The sequence below is a fragment of the Trachypithecus francoisi genome, unplaced genomic scaffold (genome assembly GCF_009764315.1).
Source record: "Trachypithecus francoisi isolate TF-2019V2 unplaced genomic scaffold, Tfra_2.0 Lachesis_group1, whole genome shotgun sequence".
NCBI lineage: Eukaryota > Metazoa > Chordata > Mammalia > Primates > Cercopithecidae > Trachypithecus > Trachypithecus francoisi.
Genome location: NW_022681454.1, coordinates 162,233,842 through 162,251,785, shown reverse-complemented (window position 1 = coordinate 162,251,785; position 17,944 = coordinate 162,233,842). Strand labels below are relative to the sequence as shown.

Here is a 17,944-nt window from a genome sequence, read left to right as displayed (position 1 = left end):
ACCATGTTGGCCAGGTTGGTCTCGAACTCCTGACCTCGTGATCTGCCCGCTACGGCCTCCCAAAGTGCTGGGATTACAGGTGTGAGCCACAACACCCAGACAACAATAATGTACGGTATATCTTAAGATAGCTAACAGAGAGTATTTTAAAGAGAAATGATAAGTATTTGAGGTAATGATATGTTAATTAGCTTAATCATTCTACAAGTACACATATGTCAAAAGCTTGCATTTTATCCCATAAATACTTACAATTATTTTCCCATAACATATAATAATGTATCTTCTATGTATTTATGTATGATATTTACCAATTCAAAATATGACAAAAATATAAAAACATGTCAAAACTATGAAGCAGAATGTATATTTAAACTATTTTGATATTTTTAAATCAGTGATTTTTGTTTAAAACAATGAAGAAAAACTAAAGGATAGAAAAATGAATTGGCAACTCTGAAATAGGCAGGACTCTGCATTACTCTAATTTTATTTCTATCTTACATGGGGCCTTTGGTATACACTCAAGGATGTAGCTATAACATTATTAACATTTGTATTAGATATGCCTTAATTCCTCAATAAGATTGAGTTATTCTGGTTGGGATGGGGAGATACGGCTATTTATAAGATCGGGTGCAGATTATTGTTAACTTTTTGAATCTTGAGTCTTTCATGGTGGTATTTTCCAAACTTGTTTGATGGGAAGAATCACCTGGAGCACTCACTGGTTAAATATATTGATTACTCAGAGCCCTCCTCTCCCCTGGAGATTCTGATTTAGTGGATCCGGGTTGAGGCCAAGGGTTCTTTTTTTTTTTAATGCCCTTTCCAGATTATTTTTATCTTCAGAAAAGTATAGAGAACTGTGTCCTAAAAAGACAGGTTTCAAACATTTTTGATTGAAATCCACAGAAGAGATACATTTTACGTCTAACCCAGTCACATTATAGGATAGGTACATACACACACACACACACACACACACACACACATATATATATATAATGGACATAAAAGTTTCACAAAAGAATATTTAAAGTTATTACACAAGGTGCATGCTACTAGTTTTATTCTACTTTTATAACATGGCGGTTGCCATCCACCTTCATGGGCCGTGAGCAGCAGTTTAAAAATACTGCCCCACAGCACAGTTCCTGGCTCAATAATTATCAATGAATCCTGAGTGACTGACATATTAAGAAAGGGTTTCCAGATAAATGTTTGAGAGATGCGGATACATGCAGAGCATATAGCGATTATTTGATTAAAAAGTTCACTGAATAGAAGGAACACAATAAGATAACAGAGACAGCATGAAGTAATCCTGTGTTTTTCGACTGTACTATACACAGTTCTTGGCTTTCCATTTGAAGAGGAAGATAGAAAGTGTGGAAATAATTCAAGCTGGAGCTTCACGTCAGATGAATCATTTGGAAAGTGAGATGTCTCTGGAAAGGTACAAGGGAATGGGAATTTTTAAATTGAATGCATATGGTTACAGAATGAGTTAAAAGTGTGGTTAGCCATAGAAGGGGAAATACAAGATCAGTGCTGTAAGAGATTGATTAGGTGAAATCCCTCATTTCTGCAGGCTCAATATCAATGAATCCTGGGTGTTCAAAGGGATTCTCTCAGGGTCCTGGCTAATTAATGCTAGAGCCAAAATGCTGAAGGTTGGCATCCAGTCTCCCACATGCATGTTCTTTTTTTCTTTCTTTCTGAGATGGAGTTTCCCTCATCGCCCAGGCTGGAGTGCAATGGTGCTATCTCGGCTCACTGCAATCTCCGCCTCCCAGGTTCAAGTGATTCTCCTGCCTCAGCCTCCCAAGTAGCTGGAATTACAGGTGCACACCACCATGCCCAGCTAATTTTTATTTTTATTTTTTGTATTTTTAGTAGAGACAGGGTTTCACCATGTTGGTCAGGCTGATCACGAACTCCTGACCTCAGGTGATCCACCCACCTCAGCCTCCCAAAGTGCTGGGATTACAGGCGTGAGCCACTGCACCTGGCTGATGCTCTTTTTTGTCTAGAGCACAAAGCCTCTCTAGTTGTTCTGCATTTTTCCTAGTTCAGAACACAAAAAATCTTATGTAAAGTGAGGTAATGAAAGATTTAAGTCAGGCAATGGAGTTTCCCGATGCTGAAAAAACTATAATTAATCTCATTATCCAAATGACTCACGAGAATTATTCATCTGCACAAGGGGAGGGCTATATGTCCTCTGAGGCATAAGACACATTGGAATAGGATATAAGCTGAATCAAGAGTACATTATAATGTGGACATTCTTAACAGCCCCTTCTTATGAGGTTTGGAGCAGTGGGCTTCAGGCAGTGCTAAGTCACTTTCCTTCTCCCTTCGCAGATGCTGCTGAGAGTGGTGAAGGTTTCTCAGCTTTCAGTAACACCTGGGCACTTTCTGCCTGGACATCCAGGGCTTACATCCCTGGACTAACTTCCCAGGGCTTAGCATTCTCTGGAAAGCACTTCTCTCAACCTTGAATCATCTACACCTGGAAAGACGGAGGTGCTGGGAACACTGAGAAAAATGTCCTTGCCAGTTCAATGCCTGAGGATGCTTCAACTATAAACATAGACATAATTCTGTGCCTTGAAACCTACATTTAAAAACGCGATACAATTTTATTCATTAGGGATAATATAAAGTGGTTTTAGAGCAATGATCTTGATGACTTGTAAAGAATTCCTTCTGATGCTTCTGTGACTTTGTGGTTCTTTTAGTCATGCCATTTTCAGAAAACCCGAGGATAAATATACAGTTGCCCCTTCTAAATCAGAGGGCTTTCTTAATAAGAATGAAATTTTATCATCCTCCCATCCTTCCATGACTTTGAGGATAAAATAAAAAATTTTAACGTGGTCTCTGAAGCCCTGCATAATTAGGTCCCTGCTTCTCGTTAGGCTCCTTCTGTGCCTCGCACATCATTGCCTTCTGAGCACTGGGCACATGGGCTCCGGGGCAGCTCCTTGTGAAGCCATGCTCTGATAAGTTTCTAAGCCCTGACTCCTCCTGGAGTACTTAGCACTCTCCTACGTAGTCTTATGTTTCCCCACAAACATTACTTTCTCAGAGAATCCTTTTTTTTAAATTAGACTTCATCAGTTTTGCCACCTAAAAGCAATTTTAGGATGGTAAACTTTTTTTGGAGACATCACAACTGTAATTAAATAATATCTATCACAAATAATATCATCACAACTGCAATTAAATAATATCTATCTATCTACTGATTGACTCATAAAGGTAGGGTCTTGCTCTGTTGCCCAGGCCTCTAGTGGGAGATTTTAGCAGATAGTAGAAGACAATCACAAAATCAAATAAAGCTGGTGCATTTTCGTTTTATTATATTTTTAAAATCTTTCTTAGAAACAGGGGTTTCACTGTTGCCCAGGCTGGAGTGAAGTGGCATGATCATAGCTCACTGCAGCCTTGAACTCCTGGGCTCAAGCAATCCTCCTGCCTCAGCCTCCTGAGTAGCTGGGACTATATGCCACCTCAACCTGTTAAATCATTTATTGTGTAATTAGTTTGTTAGTTTCTGGTTCCCTGAAATATAACCTCTGAGTGCAGAAACAACTTTTGTTCATGGCCATATTCTTAGCATCTCACACATGGTAGGCTCCCTATAATTATTTTTAAATAAATGCATGCATGAAATTTAGATGAAGGAAAAAAACACTTCCTTTGTAAAAAGACTGTTTTCTAAAGGAATTCTCAGTAAGACCAATTTTCCTACAGGCTTTCTTTGTGTGTTTTAAAGTTGATTGAGTGGAATTCATTGAGTATGATTTTGTAGGAATACTTCCATGCATAAATAAGGTATATGCCTGTATAAAGTTCACGACACATGGAACATTTAGAAAAGTTACAGACTTAAAGAACAAAAATAGAAAAATAAAAAATAAACACCGGGATGTTCTCTTAGTGATCATCATGCATTGAAATGTCACAGCAATTTTTACTAGATAATTTTTTTAATTAGATAAAATTCTAATACAATGTCCCAAAGGTTGCTCGCTTTTCTTCTCAAGGAAAATTTCATCTGACAGTGACAAGAGGCTCACATTTTGTTGAGAGAAAGAAGCATCATAGCTTGTATGGTTCTGACATTATAAAAATGAAGAAAGTCATGAGGAAATGAGATGAGCCAGGTTATAATACTGGATTTTCATCTGGTAGCATCTTACTTGAACAAAGACGTATAAGACATCTGTAAAATAAATTTTGGTAAGGAATGGAAATCAGAAAATGACTGCTTATATCACATAAAGGGAGTTAGAGACTTACTTACCTGTACTAAAGAAACTGTCTCCAGTATAAGTGGAAAATTTTAAAGTTATTAGTAACCTTAATTATGATGCATTTTAATCTAATTTTCCCATGTTTGGATTTCCTAAGGTTTTGATTTGAGGGCATTTAATAAATTACTAAATCAGAAAATGTTTTTCCTGGTGATACATTCTGTTCTTTACAGTTACCTACAAAGTACAAAGTCACAGCAGTATCTCCCAGAAGGCAACCCTGAATTGCATTCAAGTTCCTGGACCTACTTAACACTTGGTTAAATACAAATAAGAACCATTTTGTTTGTGGAAACTCATAAAATGATGAGGCAGCAAGGATAAGATTACTGGGTCCCCTGGGTAATAAGGGGACATTTTCATAAATGGCTTCCTTTGCAACTATGTTTTATTTTGTCCCAAGTAACTAAAAAAGAAATCCAGCTTTTACCTTTCAAACCACATGGTTTGGCTAACACAGTTGGTAAGAAAGAACTCTGAGCTAAAATCAACAAGATGAAATCCGGTGTGGGTAAATGTAATGCTTGTATCAATATTTGTATAGGAGGCTGGGCACGGTAGCTCACGTCTGTAATCCTAGCACTTTGGGAGGCTGAGGTGGGTGGATCACCTGAGGTCAGGAGTTCAAGACCAGACTGGCCAACATGGCAGAACCCCATCTCTACTACAAATACAAAGATTAGCCGGGCATGGTGGTGGATACCTGTAATTCCAGCTACTTGGGAGGCTGAAGTAGGAGAATCGCTTGAACCTGGAAGACAGAGGTTGCATTGAGCCGAGATCGTGCCACTGCACTGCAGCCTGGGCAACAGAGCAAGACTCTCTCAGAAAAAATAAAATAAAATAAAATTGCAAAGGATTTTTTAAAATTGTCAATTGTATTTAATATCATATATAAAGAAGGATATTTAAAATGTACCATTTAAGGAATAACAGTGAAATGAACCCCTGTGTATCTATGCTCAAGTCTATGAAATAAGACATTTCCAGTGCTTTAGAAATACCTCATAGGCTCTCCCCAGTTTTATTTTCTTTCTCCTTTGAGATAATTCCTTTGATTTTCTTTATGTGTTTACCATATCCTTAAAAAATGCATTCTTTAATTTAAAAAAATTGAGTAGTGAGCACAAATCTTGGTTGACTAAAGAAAAGGTAACCTTGTCACTGTTAGGAAAAAGATCCCAAGAACCATCTTGGGCCATCAACTAGATTCAATGTCCTTGAAAGTTTCCGAAAGCCCCATGGGGCAGTCAGTGGGTAAGGTCTTGAGTGAGTCTGGGAAATACAAGGCTTACTCAGTGGGGCAGTCTGGTGGAGTCTCATGTGGGCATTCAGCAGGAATACAGTTATTGCTGGAGATGGTATCTCCATATTTTGTTTCTTTTTTTAAATTAAAAAAAATGTGGTTACATAGAAAGTATATATATTTATTGGGTACATGACATGTTTTGATACATGCAGTATGAAATAATCACATCATGGAGAATGGGTATCTTTCTCCGCAAATATTTATCCATTTAATTATTCAATCCAATTATGCTCCAATTAAACAATCCAATTACACTCATTTAGTTATTTTTAAATGTACAATTAATTTCTTGTTGACTACAGTCACTCTGTTGTGCTATCAAATACTAGGTATCATTCTAACTATATTTTTGTACCCATTAACCATCTTCACCTCCCGCCCCACCACCGCCCCTCAATACCCTTCCCAGCCTTTGGTAACCATCCTTCTACTGTTCTGATTTTTAGATCACACAAATAAGTGAGAACATGGGATGTTTGTCTTTCTGTGTCTGGCTTATTTCACTTAAAATAATGAGCTTCAGTTCCATCCATGTTGTTGCAAATGACAGGATCTCATTCCTTCTTATGACTGAATAAGTACTCCATTGAGTATAGGTACCACATTTCCTTTAGCCATGCATCTGTTGATGGATACTTAGGTTGCTTCCAGATCTTAACTATTGTGAATAGTGCTGCAACAAACATGGGAGTGCAGTTATCTATTCAATATACTGACTTCCTTTCTTTTGGGTATATATCCAGCAATGAGATTGCTGGTATTTTCTGCTTTCTACCCATTTACGCCTAGTGTTCCACTATTGAAACACTAAGCATTTGGGAGTTATTTATATCCTACTGCTGAAGGTCATCACCAAGGTCTGATTATAAAAATTAAAAAAATTGCAACCTCAGGCAGAGATGGTTAATTAAACTCAACATGGCCAACTTCTAGATGTCACGACCGAGTCAAAGCAGGATGCTTCTGTGGGGGTAAAATGAGTGCTCCCAGCTGATCCAGGTGACAGCCCACGGAGGGGACAGCAGGACAGCCCAAGTAGAGATGAGGTTTTTTGGGTCAGGCTGACCGCCCTGCCATTCTGTCATCCAAATAAAAGACAGGCAGAGGCAATGAACCTCCTAATGACGAAAGCCTCACTGCATTTGTCTCTCGAGACACGCGGCTCCAATCTGAACTTGCCCTTCATTCCTGATGCACAACTGTCACCCTCCTGGGGGTGCACTTTGCCTCTTGCTTCGATGTGATCTCCTGCTTCCAGTGCCCCACCTCCACATCTTGCCCTTTCTGGGTGAATTCTCTTGCTGTGGTGGAGCACACTGTCGCGTTCCAGAGGAAAATTTTGGGGACCTTACAAGTCTGAAAATGTCTCTGCTAGATTTCCACATGAAGTTTTGCCTAGGGGCAGAATTCCCAGTTGTAGGTAATTTTCTTCACAATTTTGAAGTTCTTGCTTCATTGTCTCTTTGTGTCTAGTGTGACTGCTGAGAAGGCCTATGCTATTTGCATCTTACTGGTTTGTATATAACCTGATGTCTTCTCCCTGGACACTTGTAAAATGACCTCCTTGTCCTGGAAATTCTGAATTTCGTGATGATGCGCTTGGCTTTGGGTTTATTCCATATGTTCTGCCATCAGTGGATTTTTCCATCTGGAAACGGATAACTTTCAGTTTGGGGAACTTTAAAAAAATCATTTCATTGATAATCCTGCCTCTCGCCTCTTCTTTCTTCTCTCCTTCTGGAATCCCAGTTATTCGGCTATGCATTTCCAATTTTGTTGCCTTTTCTCTCTCACATCCCTTCTTTGTCATTTTGCTGTACTTTGTAGAACATTTGCTGAAGTTTTATTTCTGCTATGAACCTTTTCATTTCAAGAACTCTGTTTCTCAAGTGTCCTCCCTCTCTTTTTTTTTTTTTCTAGCTTTTCATTTTTATTTCTTGGGTGGAATGATTTCCTTATATCCTTTAAGAGATATTTTGTTTGTTTTGTTTTGTTTTACATTTTTCTCTCTTTGCAAATCCATTTTCTCAAAGTTCCCTTTTAGGAAGGTCACTTATTTTTTTCTGTATCATTCATGCTACAGGATTTCTCCAGATGCCTTTTATCTCTGCTTGTCTGACGGGGATGGGAGTTTATTAAGCTCTGAGTACAAGAGAGGAACTTATCCACTTTGGTCTTCCCAATAGCACAATCTAAGTGGCATCTTTATAACAGAAACTCCCAAATCATTATCTTTGGATTTATTTTTTCTCTCAGGATGTTCAAATTGCCCAGAGAAGAATCCTTCAGTCTCTGCTGAGAGAGGTAAAGTTCACAGGCCAGCAGGCTGGAATGTGAGTCCTGGAAGAGGACTGGAAATAGGCACATTTGGCATTTAGAATTCCAAAACCCACTCAATTTTCTTTCTGGTGTGTACTCAAACGTGTCTTGAGTCTTCCCCCCTCCCTCCAGCGCAAGCTTGTCCAACCCGTGGCCTCTGGGCCGCATGTGGCCCAGGACAGCTGTGAATGTGGCCCAACACAAATTCATAAACTTTCTTAAAACATTATGAGATTTTTTTTTTAAGCTCATAAGCTATCATTAGTGTCAGTGTATTTTATGTGTGAACCAAGACAATTCTTCTTCCAGTGTGGCCCAGGGAAGCCAAAAGATTGGACACTCTTCCTCTAGAAAGTAAACCAAACTTTCTTGGTTCATGGGACTCTAAGTTTCTCAATACTTTTTAAATGGTGCCCCTAAGCCAAAAGACATAACTAATAGTTATGTTTGTTACATAATTATTTCCAAAGAACTTAATAAGTATTTATGCCTAAACAATTTAGTATTTAAAAATACATATAAATTGAAGGAAAAATACTATGATTTTATTCTTAAATAGCCACTATTTCTTACTAATGGCTGTGTGCATCTGCTGGGCACTGTGCCTCCTCTCTTGGAATCAGATTCGATGAGCCAGCCTCATTTCATGTTTCACATGGATTTTCATGAGGTACTTACTTTTTATCACACACTCATCAAAAACTCAGTTTCACAAAGAGATTATGTCATAGAAAAGAATGGAGGGTGATCTAATGTTGAAATTCTGAACTAGTTCAAGCCGGTCATTGTGTCATATCTGTCAAATGTCAAGTTTGAATGTGTTTGCATAAATAAGTTTCAAATATATTACAGCATCCCTGTCAGCGTGGTGTGGCACCCCAGGGCATCCTGTCACACTCTTGGTGAACTGTAAGTTTTATATGGCCTACTTTTGTTCAACCCACCATCCTAACCTAGAACATGCATTAAGTTTTTACTGCATACGACCTACTGGGATCTCAAGAAACTTCCCTATCTTTGCCCTCCTACAACAGCACCTTAGTACATTTAACTAAGTGTAACTTACTTTATATTGTGAATCGCAGAATCAAAGCCTAGACTCTACTGCACAAGATCTAGCATGGGTCACACTGGTTAGCAGAACTTAAAATTGAAAGCAGGAGGCAATATATTTTTATACATATAATTCCACAACCAGTAAGACGCATTTTTGTGTTTTTAATTTTGCACGCTATTAGACAGTGCTATAGAAGTAACTCAACACAGTTTGTGGCTGTTTCCAGACAGCTGAATGAGTAAGAGACTGAGTATTAACAGCTGTCAAATGAGTCTTCTGTGCCCCCCACCCCCAGACTAGTCTTTGAAGGATTCTATCAGTACAAAGTCAGAATTTCAAAGAAGGTCAGAGAAGGTACTATGACAAACGGATGTTGGTCTTAAGTAAGCTAACTAGCTATTAATTCACAAAACAGTCTGAAAAGATTTGTGATGCAAGCTGACTTCTGTCTAGACAGAGAGGGGAGTGTAAAACACATCAGACAGATACGACGCAGCAGTGACAAGAAAAACCTGTTTCAGTTGCACAGATGCATTTGGAGACAACCTGCTATTTCCTTCTTTATCTAAATATCTAATTCCTAATGGGGCTATATCTAGGTACTAGGGAATTTCAATTTTATTTCTGGAGCTTTAAAACATCTTGCCCATGAATAAGGAAGAGAGTAAAGAGAAGAGAAAAAAAGAAACAAAAAGAATGAGGGAGTGAGACTGAAAAAGAGGAAGAGAGGGAGGGAATGAAGGAGGTGAGGGGAGAGAAAGAGACAGAGAGGGGAGAGAGAGTGAGCAAGAGTCTTTGTCAGAGGAAAGGAAAAGGGTAGGAAGAGAGAGTAACAAAAACAGAAAGCTTAAATGTTTCCCTGAATTTCAAAGGCTATTTATGTGTTAGCATTTGGAAAATATCACTGACCTAGTCCTATAAAATGTGTCTCTTGCCTCAGATGTATTGTAGTCATGTCTGTTTTTCTTCCTTCCACTTAACAATGGCTAAGAAAACAGTTTGTAGGGAAGCCAGTTCCTACACACTTCCATACAGTTGAATAGCTCAGAGGTCCATTAGCTATAAGTCAATCAGGTCATTTAAAGAAGGCAAACAGTCATATCTATTTTTTGTTTTTTCCTCTGAAATAGCAACTTCAAGGTCAATGTAAGGAAAACACTTGGCAACTAGTAGAAGAATCATACCTAGTTTTGACAGGCGTGACAAGACATTGTTTAAGCACAAATATGCTGTAACATTTGCTTGTTCTGAAGTTCTTACTCATAACAACTCATGTAATTAGTCACTTGAGTAGTCATTCATGTGTTTAAGGGTTTTTTTTTGTTTAAAAAATATGATCATGGATTTTATTTAATGCTGCATGCCAACTGCTGATTTCCTGAAGCAGAGCATTTTAACGCTGGAAAAGGGAAAGAAGAAAGTCTCGTAGTGTCATGGTAAAAACAATTGTGGAGAAATCATTGGTCAGGAAAACTCACTGTGTTAGTTTTTAATAGCTCCTGACTATATAATTGTTTCTGGTGTATTGACAGATTTGCTTGAAATATTTCTCTGCCAGGAGAAATTTTTCAGAAAATGCTATTATTATAGTTGGAATGAAGGAGTCTGTTTTCTTAAATGCTTTCAGATCTAAGTATGTAAATAAGAAAATTCAGTGAACACACAGAGGAAAAATTTTTCTGCATTGCTAGGACAAGGGATTTAAAAGGAAAGCCTTCCATATCTTGCTCTTTTCTGCATGATTTTGCTACGTTAAAGCAAATGGCATTGAAGAACGTTCTAGAGGTCAGGTGATTCCATGAAGCTGTTTAGGACTAATTTTATTAAATAATTCACGATCAAAACTATATTCTAGAAGCAAAGCAGCAAACTATAAGTGAAACAGGAGTGTGTGTAGGGTAAGTGATGAGGACGCAGGGCGCGGGGTAGATGTGAAACAGAAGGAGTGTGTGTAGGGTAAGTGATGAGGACACAGGGCTCAGTGGAGACGTTTCCTTCCTCCCTCCTCATCCAAATTTATTATTCCTTAGCCAGTATATTCTGAGTGTTTTCGATTTTCAAATATACACATACTGAAAACTAAGCTGCTCAGTTTCTAACCAATGTTTTGACTTTGCAGATGACAGTTTGTGATTTTCCAATCTACATTTGATAAATCATCATCACCTATGTGCATGATGACAACATATAACAACACAATGAAAAGAGAGTTGCAGGAGTTCACTCTGAATCCAAAACGCAATGTCAAAGGCTGCCTTAAGTCATGCTAGCGGTAACATTTTTAGAATTTCTGGCTCAAAATTTTAGTGTTATTTATACACAAAGCATTAAAAGACATAAATTGCTTTATAGGTTTGTTTCATATAATAAGCTATTTCTTGTAGATAAAAGATATTTGGTTCCTACTTTTATATCTACCTATCTATCTAAAGTTGTTTAAAACAGCAAACGCACAAGATGTGCCCTAACTCCCTATAGGATTCCCATATCAGCTCATGCAGCAGATTTAATCTCAGAAAATCCATGTATCAGAAAAGTAGTATTATGCAATTTTATTCTAAGACACTTCACAGACAAAATATGCAGTTGTATATTTCCACAGTCTGGAAAGTGACTACAGTGTTTGATACGATGAGTGACACATTAAGTGGGGTGACTTGCTCTGCTTGTAATTCATGACAAGAGGGCAGATCAATTCCAGTTATTCCCTAAGGATGCTGCTCAGCCTCCCTCAAGCTTTGGATCCTAATAGGGTCAAACTCTGCTTTTAAAGATCCAGTACACAGACGTGAGAGGTTCAGGGACTGACTGCAGTAATCTGACCTGCAGTGGCCCACAGAGAACTTTCCAGTTCCCCCAAGAAGAGTCAGAGCAAGGTCATGGCTCCTAAGACACATGTGGCAAGATCCGCTCGACACTGAAGCAGAGGAACAAACAGGAGAAACAGGAAAATGACTTGTTTTTCTACTCTTTGTTCAGGAATAAGTGAAACTGTGACTCTGCTGATGGGAAAAATACAGAAGAAAATAATCTTGCGGAGGACATACGATGTAGTACCTAGACAAAAATTTGTTTCCTTTACAAACACTGTTTCAGTCCATGAGGAACCATAAACATGCAATATGTCTGAGGCAGGGAACAGCTGGATCACATAGCACTGTGATCTGGTCAAACGACCTGATAATTAAGAGTGATCTGGGGGCAAGATGACTTTCTTCATGCTTGCAGAATAGTAAAAGTTTATGGCTCAGGGCACATAAATGAAAAATGCCTGGGGGTCCATTTTGCTCACCTCTTTGAGCTGCTCTCATTTGACACACATTTCTAAGCTGGGGTTGTCAGTGGGTTCTGATCAGTACAAATATGCAGTAGATTGTCCTTCTCTACTGGAATTTTAGGAGGATGTTTTTTCATCATCAGCTTAGTTTGCTTTCTGAGCCTAAAAGACTGTATTTTAAAAAGCCTGAAGTCACTGAGCTTGACCTTCTTGTCTGAATGGAACTTAATGTTTTGCTAATAAAGACACTGATGTAAAATGCAGTGTACAGACTCCATGATAAAGAAGATATTGTCTTTAAGGGGGTTTCACATTTCCAGGGAACCACAAAAACATTGTTCTGCTTACGGCTTTAAGATAGAAACAAAGAACTATTGAGACCCAAAAGATACATTATCCGCTCCCTCTCCCACCAAAAAAACCCCTAAAAATATTCTTACCAGGTTCAGCTGTAGATCTAGGTTCTGTTAGCCACATGAAAAAAATAAATTAGAACAAAGTATTAGAATGGGATTCCATTAATTAAAAAAACCTACTTCTTCCTTTCCATTACCTTGTCTAAGACATGACTGAAGAAATGTTACAATCAAACTCCATCATACAAAAGATATAAAGTGATAGATCAGTTTATATTTCTATAAAACATAGAAACTCAAATTCCTGTATCAACTTACACTAGGAAATTTTTCCAACTGCAGTTCATAGATGGACTCTAGGAGCCTTGTGAACCTCCTAAAATTATTTATGCAAATTTGAGTCCAAATGTATATATGCATTTTTTAAGAAGAAAGAATATATCACTTTCATTAGAGTTTCAAGGGGGTCACAGTTTCCATTTACTGGATTTCAACACACTGTAGATTATCTGATCTTGCCACTCTTTGAAAATAGAGATCAATTCATCTCAATGACTTAGCCCTTCTTGGTTTTCTTGAAGCTGGAGAGAATAAAATGGTCAGACTTCGGTACATGGGCACTTCTCCTTACTTTTCTGTAGAATTCGGAAATCTGGAGAGTCTTGGATTTCACTCCCTTGCCGAAACCACTGGACCTGCAGTGGGGGTGCCCCTCGGACCCGGCACTCCAGAACCACCACCTGGCCTTCCGCCACAGCTGTGTTTTGAAGTTCCTGAAATTCAAGGAAAATGTACCCCATCAGACTTTGGTGCATTTTTAAGCAATTTCACAACACAGAAGAAAAATTGCAAATCCTAGACAAAACAGATACAAACACAAAATGCAAACTTGCATCATAAAATAATCAGTACTGACTCAGGTAAGGATAAACACCTTTGAATCCACTGATTATCAGCTTTTCACCCTCTCCAAGTCATAAAATGAGTAAAGTTGACCAAAGTCCTGCAGAACTTTCTGGCCTGTCTGCGAATTTGCACTGACCGCTCTGCATTTATGGAATTTGATGGTAACCACTGTTAACTTTCCTTATCTACATTTAAGAGGAAGCGGGTAGAATGTGAATCTCTTGAAACAATCACACTCTAAATAAAAGTAGATTCTTATGAAAACCAGACAAGAAGAGAAAAAAGACATGCATTTGTTTTCACATGCCTCAGCCTTTTCATGTACCACCTCTGCCCGACTAGTTTCCGATGCTGAGTTTATTAAGCTCAGGGGTTTCTGTATTTTCTCATTTTGAGATTCTGAGTAAAGTAATGAAACATGCTGCACTTCTTCCTTATTGACTTTCATTTCCTCCTTCTTGGCTCCTGCCTTTGTTGTCCCTCACTGCACTCCAACTCCAGACCAATAAATCTTTACAATCTAACAGATTAGAAATTAATTTGGCTTTATAGATACAAAGAGGTAAAGCTTTTGTACTTGTTCTTAAATATCAGGACATTAATATTTCCCTCACATATATCTTCTCTCTACCCTTCTTCTCCAGAATTAACTAGCAATAGGGCCATTTAAACTTTCTTACTATTTAAACTTCTGACTATAGAATATTGGATCTAGGCCAGGCATGGTGGCTCACACCTGTAATGCTAGCCTTTGGGAGGCCGAGGCGGGTGAATCGCCTAAGGTCAGGAGTTTGAGACCAGCCTGACCAACATGGTGAAACCATGTCTCTACTAAAAACACAAAAATCAGCTGGGCGTGGTGGCAGGCACCTGTAACCCCAGCTACTGGGGGAGGCTGAGACAGGAGAATCACTTGAACTCAGGAGGCAGAGGTTGCAGTGAGCCAAGATCACACCACTGAACTTCAGCCTGGGTGACAGAGCAAGACTCCATCTCAAAAAAAGAATATTGGATCAAATGTAGGGTGTAGGACTCTCAAATTAACTCAAACATAATTTACCCATATATAGACTAAAAGCAAACAAATTCACATTAGGAAGTGTGAATTTTTTTGTTTGTTTGTTTGTATGTATGTGTGCTAAAATTATCTGATGGGACAACAAATGATGTTCTGGAAAAACCAATTCTGTAACCAATGTCCTGCAGTAAGTGTGCTAAAACCCTGAGGAAATTCTAAAAGCCTATGACGTTGGCAGAACTATAAAAGTCTAATGTGAAGTCTGAGAAGACATTTGATAAACATTTTGGTAGTTAACTAGAATGTCTTTAAGTGAAAAGGTTTAAATGACCAACTATTTCTGACTTCATTCTTTCTTCTTTCTTATATTTAAATGGATAAAATCTCCGGTTTTAAATAGTATTTTTCTTTCTTTGTGACTGGGTCCATAGAATAGCTAATTTATTAGATCAAAACAGGGTAAATGTCACTTATGGGGTCCAGCTTCTATGGGTTAACCTATTAAATGTCTCTAGGCTTGTCCAGGAAGCTGTTCAGGATAGACTACAAATGGCACTGAAATATTTTTCATGCTTCGGCTTTGAGGCACCAAAAGAGACTTTGATTTATTCCTAAGATTATGCATTTTTTTTTCAGTGTCAGAAAGTCAGAGATGTAGGAAATGGGTAGATGCCAAGCAACTTAAGCAGTCAAAGCTCCACAGTTATTCCAGGATCGCCATTTGGATCCTCCTGGAGCTAACATTTTTATCTTGGCAAAAGCCATGGCTAAACATAGTAAGCCATTAGGAGAACCTTCGGGAACATAACAAGAGTCCCAAAGGAGACTGAAAGCCAACCTTTACAGGATGCACATGGCAACCTGGATCATCTACTTTGTGTAGTATCTTGGGGCCCTGGGGGTTTCAGGATCCATATAAGGACCCCTCTTGCCATACCATCAAGTCCACCTGACACTGTGCTTCTTTGGAGGGGTCTATTTGGGGAGAAATGTCACATGTACGTCCATACTACCCACAGTCCTGTGGTCCACAACCCACCAATCTGCCAGGTGGCCTGCAGGCAGGAGCACTGGCTCTGCCTCCGACCAGCTGTGAGACCTAGGACCTAGGAATTTTTTCCAGAGTAGCATGAGAAAACAGATGGAGGCAACCCTTGGACTGTGAAACCAGCCCATGTGCCATTGACTGTCATCATCATGCTTAAGAGAAAGCCCAACGAAGGTGCTGTGAGTGACAAAGCAAAGGCAACTTTGATTTACAGAGATCAGCAGTATTATTTTCTAAACCTACCTCTCCAAAACCAGAGACCAGGCCTAAAAAGGACCCTGCAAATCAGAGACAGAAGCTGCCTAAAGTGAGAAAGGGAAAAGCAGATGCATCAAGGAAGGGAACAGCCCTGCAGAAGAGAGATGTTCCATGGTCCAGACACAGAAAGTGGAAGGCTGGAGAAGTGGCTCTGAGCTTCCAGTGGCTCTGAGCTTCCGTGGCTCTGAGCTTCCAGTGAATTGACAGTTTGAGAGTTCTTAAAAATCAACCTATATAAAAAACAGAGTTTTGGTTTACTTCTCTTTAAAGCTGTGCTGTTAGCACAAAGAATGCTTCATAGTTTTCTTTTGGGGAAACGGGAAAGACCACTAATAGAATGACTATGTTGCAGGAGCTGGATTGCAAGGGAGGAAACAGGATTTTGTACTTAGTATTTGAGAGTTCCTCCTGGTGCCCAGGAGGAATTCCATAACATCTACACATGCCAGACCCATGCGGGAAAGCCCGGTAGTGAAAGAAAGCAAAACTTCGCATCCTTTTTTCCTTCCCTTGTGCCACTAGCATGGACTTTATTTATTTAAACCAAGAGGCGTGTTGGGCCCTGGCACCCCCAAATCAACTGTATCTTGGTTACCAATACATTGGGCAACACACCCTTTCTGGTGATGACCTTGGGAAGCTGCTTCTGCAAAACTCTTAAACTACATCCTAAATGTGGAGTGTCCACCCCTCTGTAAACATGTTCTGTTCTTAACATCAAAGGAAGACTTCATTGGTTATCAGATTGACATAGTTTTAGGCAGGGTTTTACATGATTTCTTTTTCAGCAGCCTAGCTAGGAGGGTAGTTTCCAAGTTGTTACCACTTCTTATCATTTGTTGCCTGTGCCCAACTGGAAATACTGTAACTGCTTATGAAAAGATATTTTATAAAGCTTGGATTCAACCAGCTGAAGGGAAAAAAAATCATTCCTTAAATGGAGATTACAAAAATGCTTTTCTTTTCTGCCTCACAAAAGTTTTATAGATTTGCTTTCACATTTGTCTTTAGTTTACTAGGAATTGTTTGTTGTGAAAAGTATGAGGTAGGAGTCCAACTGGATACTTTTTCACCTCTGCTGAAGAATCAATTCTTTCTCCAGTGATTTGCAAGTTTCTGTAAGTATTCAGTATCTCTGTGGGCTCTACTCCAATTACACATCAATTTCTCTAGCCTCGTACCAGGACCATACTGCCCTAATTACTATACCTTTAAAACGTCTTGCTATCTCATAGGACAAATCCCACTCCTTCCTAACACTACCTTATTTTCCTTCCTCAGGTGTATCCTGGCTATTCTTAGCCATTGCTTTTCCTCCACACAACTTTTTGAATTAGGTTGCTAAATTATACATCAAACAAACAATTAAAAACCAGGAACCTGTGCTTGCTTTGGCAGCACATATATACTAAAATTGGGATGATACAGAGAAGATGAGCATGGCCTCTGCACAAGGATGACACGCAAATTTGTGAAGCGTTCCATATTTTTAAATGTGGCTCATATACACCATGGGATACTATGCAGACATAGAAAAGAATGAGTTCATGCCCTTTGCAGGGACATGGATGAAGCCGGAAACCATCATTCTTAGCAAACTAACACAGGAACAGTAAACCAAACACCGCATGTTCTTACTTACAAGTGGGAGTTGAACAATGAGAACACATGGACACAGGGGGGGGAACATCACACACCTGGGGCTTGTCGGGGCATGGGGGACAAGGGGAGGAATAGCATTAGGACAAATACCTAATGCATGCAGGGCTTAAAACCTAGATGACGGGTTGATAGGTGCAGCAAACCATCATGGCACATGTATACCAATGTAACAGACCAGCATGTTCTGCACATGTATCCCAGAATTTAAAGTAAAAACAAAACAAAACAAAAATACCCAGGAATCTGTTGGAATTGTAGCCAGATTTATATTAAATACAGATTAATCAGGGAGTCATGACTTATAGTCTGTTGGTCTGCAAGCATGGCACATGTCTCCATTTATTTGGGCCTTTTAAAATGTCTTTTAATAAAGTTTTATAATTTTCTCTAAAAAAAAAAAGGAAGG

At 38.9% G+C, this 17,944-nt stretch overlaps 1 protein-coding gene and 1 non-coding gene across 8 annotated transcripts in view; one reads left to right on the top strand and one right to left on the bottom strand.

The window, feature by feature from the left end:
• Positions 1-17,944, bottom strand: part of PALLD (palladin, cytoskeletal associated protein) — a 422,012-nt gene that overhangs the window by 225,190 nt on the left and 178,878 nt on the right. For all 7 annotated transcript variants that reach the window (XM_033215641.1, XM_033215642.1, XM_033215643.1 and 4 more), the window contains exons 6-7: positions 13,278-13,419; positions 12,731-12,754 (exon numbers count right to left, since the gene is read on the bottom strand). In XM_033215641.1, coding sequence (XP_033071532.1) covers positions 12,731-12,754; positions 13,278-13,419 — 166 coding nt within the window. The remainder of the gene's footprint in view (positions 1-12,730; positions 12,755-13,277; positions 13,420-17,944) is intronic.
• Positions 17,259-17,367, top strand: LOC117086426. Its single transcript, XR_004438339.1, has one exon. It is a non-coding gene; the product is annotated as a U6 spliceosomal RNA (small nuclear RNA).